The 5,848-nt window shown below is 61.3% G+C and overlaps 1 protein-coding gene across 1 annotated transcript in view; it reads right to left on the reverse strand.

Moving 5' to 3' along the window:
- Positions 1 to 469: 469 nt before the first annotated feature.
- Positions 470 to 5,848, reverse strand: part of ASL (argininosuccinate lyase) — a 6,573-nt gene continuing 1,194 nt past the window's right edge. The window contains exons 3-16 of the mRNA XM_005872063.2: positions 5,610 to 5,693; positions 5,260 to 5,316; positions 5,024 to 5,121; positions 3,899 to 3,976; positions 3,737 to 3,814; positions 3,278 to 3,330; positions 2,875 to 2,937; positions 2,580 to 2,694; positions 2,373 to 2,457; positions 2,203 to 2,262; positions 1,849 to 1,932; positions 996 to 1,076; positions 764 to 870; positions 470 to 674 (exon numbers count right to left, since the gene is read on the reverse strand). Of these exons, the coding sequence (XP_005872125.1) occupies positions 530 to 674; positions 764 to 870; positions 996 to 1,076; positions 1,849 to 1,932; positions 2,203 to 2,262; positions 2,373 to 2,457; positions 2,580 to 2,694; positions 2,875 to 2,937; positions 3,278 to 3,330; positions 3,737 to 3,814; positions 3,899 to 3,976; positions 5,024 to 5,121; positions 5,260 to 5,316; positions 5,610 to 5,693 (1,188 nt within the window). The 3' untranslated portion in view covers positions 470 to 529. The remainder of the gene's footprint in view (positions 675 to 763; positions 871 to 995; positions 1,077 to 1,848; positions 1,933 to 2,202; positions 2,263 to 2,372; positions 2,458 to 2,579; positions 2,695 to 2,874; positions 2,938 to 3,277; positions 3,331 to 3,736; positions 3,815 to 3,898; positions 3,977 to 5,023; positions 5,122 to 5,259; positions 5,317 to 5,609; positions 5,694 to 5,848) is intronic.

Consider the following 5,848-nt stretch of genomic DNA (forward strand, 5'->3'; position numbering starts at 1 on the left):
TATTGACTAGAGTATCTCTGCCCATTGGAGGAGGTGCCTTCTTATAACCTGTGTATGAAGCTTACCTAGTGCCAGGCATCGTACACCAACTATCCCTCAGGACAACGATACCCTGCAATTGTGCCTGATGGCCCAGGGGAGGTGGGTTAAGCGGGAAGAATGGGAGTAGGGGGGCCTCGGGGACCCTGGAAGGAAGGAGATAGACAGGGACTGACTGGTGAATGAAGCCCTCAGGTCCCAACAGGGCTCCAGAGAGGCCAGTCCTGCCAAGACACCCAGGACAGGAGGTCACTGTGATGCCCCCCCCCCCCCCCCCCCCCAGGGGTCTGGGGGTCTGAGCAGGGCAGAGGCTCTGATGAGATGCAATGCCCACCGTGACTCGCCATCCTTGTCCAGTTTCTTCACCTCCTTGATGACCTCCACTGCCTCCCAACAGACCCCAGCATGCCCCAGGGAGGGAGTCAGGCTCGGCAGGAGACAGGCAGCAGCCTCCTCGAGGCGCACTTTATTGGGGAGCGGGGTGGGGGACCTAGGCCTGCTGGGCCCGAAGCAGCGCTCGCACCTGGCTGATCTGCCAGTCGACGCTGGAGCGGGCGGTGCCACCCAGGGCAGAATACTGCTCCACGCTGTGCCCATAGTCCCACACCTGGCTCACGTCGCCCGAGAACAGGTGGCTGGGGAAAGGAAGGAGATGGGCTAGCGCAGCCCAGCCACGCAGCCTCAGGGTCCTGGGAGGCAGCAGAGGGAGGGGAGGGGGCCGCACCTGATGGTCTGTAGCTCCTGCAGCGACAGCTGGTTGAGGGCGACCCCCTTGGTCTCCGCCATGAACACTGCTTTCCCAGAGGCCTCGTGGGCCTGGCGGAATGGCATCTGCAGGTGCCGAGCGGAGGGCAGCACTGAAGCAGGCTTCCTGGCTCCCTGCCCTGCTGTGGGTACCTGTGCCTCCCTAACCACCCCTACCCCTGGCCCCTCCACCCCAGCCGCCCCACACTCACCCCTTTGCGGACCAGGTAGTAGGCGAGGTCAGTGGCCAGCATGTCAGGACTAAGAGCCTGCACCATGTTCTCACGGTGAATCTGGGGATGTGGGTGGGGAAGTGGTGAGTCTTGGGGCCCTGGGGACCCCAGGCCTGAAGCTGCCAGCTCCAAGCTTACCCCTCAGCCAGTATGTCTCCTGCCCTGGGCAGATCCACTCTTTCCCACCCTGTTTGCTCTCTCCGGCTCGAGCCGTCTTTTCATAATTATTGATAATTTGTAGGTGTGCTATAGGGGTTGCCGTTACTTTTCCAGAGTCCTTATCTTTAGTGCACATCAGAATCACCTGCAGGATTTATTACAAATACAGACCGCAGGGCCCCATCCCCGGAGTCGGATCCAGTGTTACTGGAATGAGGCCCAGAATTGCACTCTCTCAAGTTCCCAGGTGATGCAGACACTGCTGGTCCCAGAACCACTGCTTTAGACACATCCTGAACTAGTTAGGATTGAAATGATACGCAGATGGGGATCTGGTTCAAATAAGGGGGTGGGGTGAAGAGAGCTGCCAAATCAAGAATGGCCATGAGGTGGTTATTGCTGAAGCCCGGTGTTGGTACACAGGGGTTCATTACACATGTTCTCAACCGTTGCATAATTGAATTTCCCATAATAAAAAGAAATCTGGTCAGGCCAGGTGATGGGACCCCTTGAGTCTAACTACTTCCATAGTTTTGCCCCTCAAAGGCAGGACCAAGCACATGCCCCCTCCCCCTGCCCCAGGGCTTCAGGACCACCCACCCTAGCCTCCTCTCATGATCACCCTCTGCCCATCCCAGAGTTTAGGGACCGGGAGAGAAGATGCATGTCTTACCTGCAACGTAGAGATGACGCCAGTGGCCACCTGGAGGACGGCACCCATGGTGTCTGACACTTCAAACACGGCTTCCTTGTCCTCCTGAGAGGGAGGCACGTGGCAGGAGGTGAGGGCTCAGCAGCCCCGTCCCTCACAGAGGCATCCCCACTGCTTTCCACTGGGAGCACTCAGCACCCCCCACACTCCACACCGAGGGAGAGGAGAGAGCTCTCAGGGTGGTCAGGGTCTGGGATGAAGGGGATGGAACGTGGCAATTCTGTGGGGCCCCTGCCTGGAAGTGCCAGGGCCCTGCGAACCGGTACGTGGTGTATATGCAGAGGGGCCCCTCACCCACCGCCCGCAGCCTCACACCTGTAAGTCCTTGTTGTAGGTGCTCGGAAGTCCCTTGAGGGTCATCAGGAGCCCAGCACACTGAGGGCAGAGTGAGGGTCAGGAGGCGGGACCTCGGAGCCCGCCCTGGAAGCTTCCCCAGGACCCCCCGGGTCAGCCAGAGGCTTTGCCCTGCTCCCTGCCCGTCTCACCCGTCCAAACACTCGGCCCGCCTTGCTCCGGATCAGCTCCAGGCTGTCTGGGTTTTTCTTCTGGGGCATCAGGCTGCTTCCAGTGCTAGGGACAGAGATGCTGGGGCTGAAGGGGCTCCTCTGCCCCGGGCTGCTCTGCTGGCTGGGGCGGAGAGGAAGGCAGCCATGTGGGGGCGCAGAGCGGGGCAGGGCAGCGCGCGGCCTTACCTGTAGGCATCGGAGAGCTGCACAAAGCTGAATTCCTTGGTGCCGTAGAGGATGAGATCCTCAGCCATCCTGCTGAGATGGGTCATGCACAGCGAGGCCCAGAACAGGAACTCGGCTTGTGGGAGGGGAGGGAAGGCAGGCTCTCGGGTCACCAGGCCTCCCTTGCTCTCCACCCGCCTGAAGAAGCTCCAGGTGGACCATATGGGAGGGGGGGGGGAAGCTGGAGAGGACGGGGACTGGGGCACAGAGGCGGGGCACCGTGCAGGGGATGAGTGGGCTGGCCCCCAGGACTCACCCACAAAGTCTCGCTCACTGGTAGCATCCATGCTGTTGAGAGTGATGGCCCCAAATTTGAGTTCTGGACAAGGGGGAGAAGGGGAAGGCAATAGGGCTGGGCTGGTGGACAAGGATGGGCCTCCTCCACCCTGAACCAGGCTGCCCAGCCACCTCCCCGTGGCCCCCTTTCAGGGAGGAGGAGTAGGGAGGGACAGGAGGTGAGGAGGGCCTCTTGTATGGGTCCCAGAGGGAGGCAGGAGCCCTGAGTGTACCCAGGGCCATGCACCTCTGTCACAGGCCTTCCCTTGCCTCTCTAACTTCAGTGTCCATAGGTAACAGGATTCACCCAGACCCCTGCCCTCTCTCTGCAAGACCCCGGCAGAAGCTGATGGTGATCTCCCGAGGGTGGGCGGAGGGCTTACCTGTTCGGAGCAGCTCCCGGTCCACACCCAGAGGATTGCCTGCAATGGCCCCACTGCAGGGGCAGGGGATTCTGAGTGACCAGGGCTCCTGGAAAGCAGGCCCTGGCACATACACACCCAGAGTTGCATCCTGGTTGCCAGGGCTACAGCCAGTCAGCTTGGTGCCTGACACTTGTCCCCGGGCAGGGAATGGCAGGCTGTGGGTAACGGGCTGGCTCTCAGGGGCTTCTCTGGAGAGCTCGGGCCCTGCTCTGACACACTTGCTAGCTTGGTTGTCCACACCCTGAGAGAACTGGGTGTCCCTGCAAGATCCCGCCTGCCTATGTAGGAAGAACTCTGGATGGGAAGGCCAGTCCCCTCGGTCCTTGCTGGCTCCTCTTCTGTCAATCCCCAAGGGCCATGCTAATTATGTGGCAGCAGCCCTGTTCCCCACTCTCGGAGCACTGGGACCTCACTCACCTCCCCAGGGGCAGGACGTTGATCCGCTTCTGCACCTCCAGCAGCCTCTCAGAGTCTCTGGTCAGTGCCACGGCGTGGCTGTGGGAAGCCAGGGAACGGAAGGTCAGGGCAGCCAAGGGAGCCTCCCCTCCATCATGGCCCCTCGATCGCCGTCCCACTCACCTCAGGATCCAGTGGCTCCAGCGGATGGGCTGAGCCCTCTGCAGGTGTGTGTACCCTGGGAAGAGGATGTCCCGTTCCCTGCGGGGGAAGAGTAGGGGCAGGGTGCCTGAGGGCCTGCAGGCCTGGCCCCTCCAGAAAACAGCAGGGCAGGTCTACCGGGACCTCCCTGCTCGAGGGGTCGAGTGATCTCCTGGGGATAAATCATTGTAAGGGAACAGACCCAAGACCAAGCGTGGATTAGACCCTCAGCTCGGGTCTTTGCTACTCACAGCACAGCGGGTACCACCTGGCAGTGGGAGCCACGTCTGTGAGCGAGAAGCTCCCTAGGAGCCCAGAGAGCCGGGGGCCCTTCAGAGTGGGCGGAACAGAGGCCGAGTGCTGTGGGCGCTGGTTCTGGTTTGTTTTTTTTAGTAAACATTACTGAGGTGATGACTCACATACAATCCTCTCATTTGAAGTGTACAACCATCACCACATCAATTTTAGAACCTTTCACTACCCCAAAAGAGAAGGCCAGCGCTCCTCAGCAGGCCCTCTTTCCTCCTCCGGCCCCCAAGGGTGATGGTGCTTGTGCCCTGGTGTGCCCCCAGGTGATGTGGTCTGTGAAACAGAGGTCACAGGGAGTTGGGGAAAAGGAGGGGTCAACCCTGTCCCTGACACCAAATAGGGACTTCTCAGTAGCCAAGGCACAGAAGCCAAAGCTTGGGGATGAGGCTGGTGGGAAGCAGCCTTTGGCTCTGTCCTTTGCCAGCGTGCTGGGCAGAAATGGGGACGAGGGGCACAGGCGGCTGGGGAGCGGCTCTGTCTGCCCCAGGCACGGCCAGCCCCCTTCCTCAGGCTTCAGGGCATCTGCCCAGTGCTTTAGCTTCCTGCTTGTGAATCCTCAAAGCGTGAGCTTGCCCCGCCTGCCGTGGGGTAAGGCATACTGCAAGAAACGCCCCACTCCTGCTGCTCTGCTCACTCAGTCCAGGAGCTCTGGGACCCCCTGCGCCCCAAGGCCTGGCTCCCCTACCCTCTTCACCCCTGCCTCCTAGGGCTGGTATTCAAGCTGCCTGTCTCAGGGAAGAAGAGACCTGGCTGCCTTCATGCCCTGCTCTGCCACCTAGGCGTCCCCAGGGGACTCACGCCTCTGCCCGGTCCACCATGGTTCTGATGAGCTCCCGGAGGAGGGCAGAGAGCGTCGAGCAGTTCTGCCGCATCCACAGCCTGAGATCTGTGACCACCTGTGGAGGGGAGGCGGCACTCAGGGAGACTGATGTGTGACTCCCTGGGGAGCCAGGACAGCTGCTGAGCCCCAACGCTGCTGTCTGCGCTCCCCAAGGTTGGGCAGCACAGGGTGGGGGTGGAGGGGCTGGCGGCACCTGGTCGTTCCGACTTCGTCCTGTGTGCAGTTTCCCTGCGGTTTCACCAATGAGCTCCTAGGGGTGGAGGAGGCATGGGTCAGGGTCTGCTGCTCATGCCCAGTGGGGTCTGCCCAGGTGGACATGCTTCCTCCCTGCCCCGGAGTCCTCCCTCCCTGCCCCAGGGGCCCCGGGTCCCGCCCAAGTCTCTGCCCTCTCTGCCGAGGCCTCCTGTTCTGAAGTCCCGCCCAAACTCTGCCAATGACGAAGTGAACAGACATTTGTGCTTATGCTCAAAGTGGCCCAGGGCAAGTGGAGAGGGAAGGTGGGGGCAGTGGGTGGGAGAGAGAGGAGGGAGGATGGGGTCATACCTTGAGACGCCGCTCATTGGCTGTGTGGATGTCCTCATCGTTGGGATTTAGTTTGAAGGTGCCCTGGGCCCACTCCTCCGCCACCTGTAGTAGATGGCAGCCACCCAGGGGTCAGACTGGCAGGCATGGGCAGCCAAGAGGGCCAAGCCCTGTTCCACCCTCACCCTGATCACTGACTGTCCCAGGATTGGAGCTGAGTCCTGGGAGTGCTCCCCGGGGGGGGGGGGGGGGGGGGGGGC

This window comes from Myotis brandtii, unplaced genomic scaffold (genome assembly GCF_000412655.1).
Source record: "Myotis brandtii unplaced genomic scaffold, ASM41265v1 scaffold363, whole genome shotgun sequence".
NCBI classification, from domain to species: domain Eukaryota; kingdom Metazoa; phylum Chordata; class Mammalia; order Chiroptera; family Vespertilionidae; genus Myotis; species Myotis brandtii.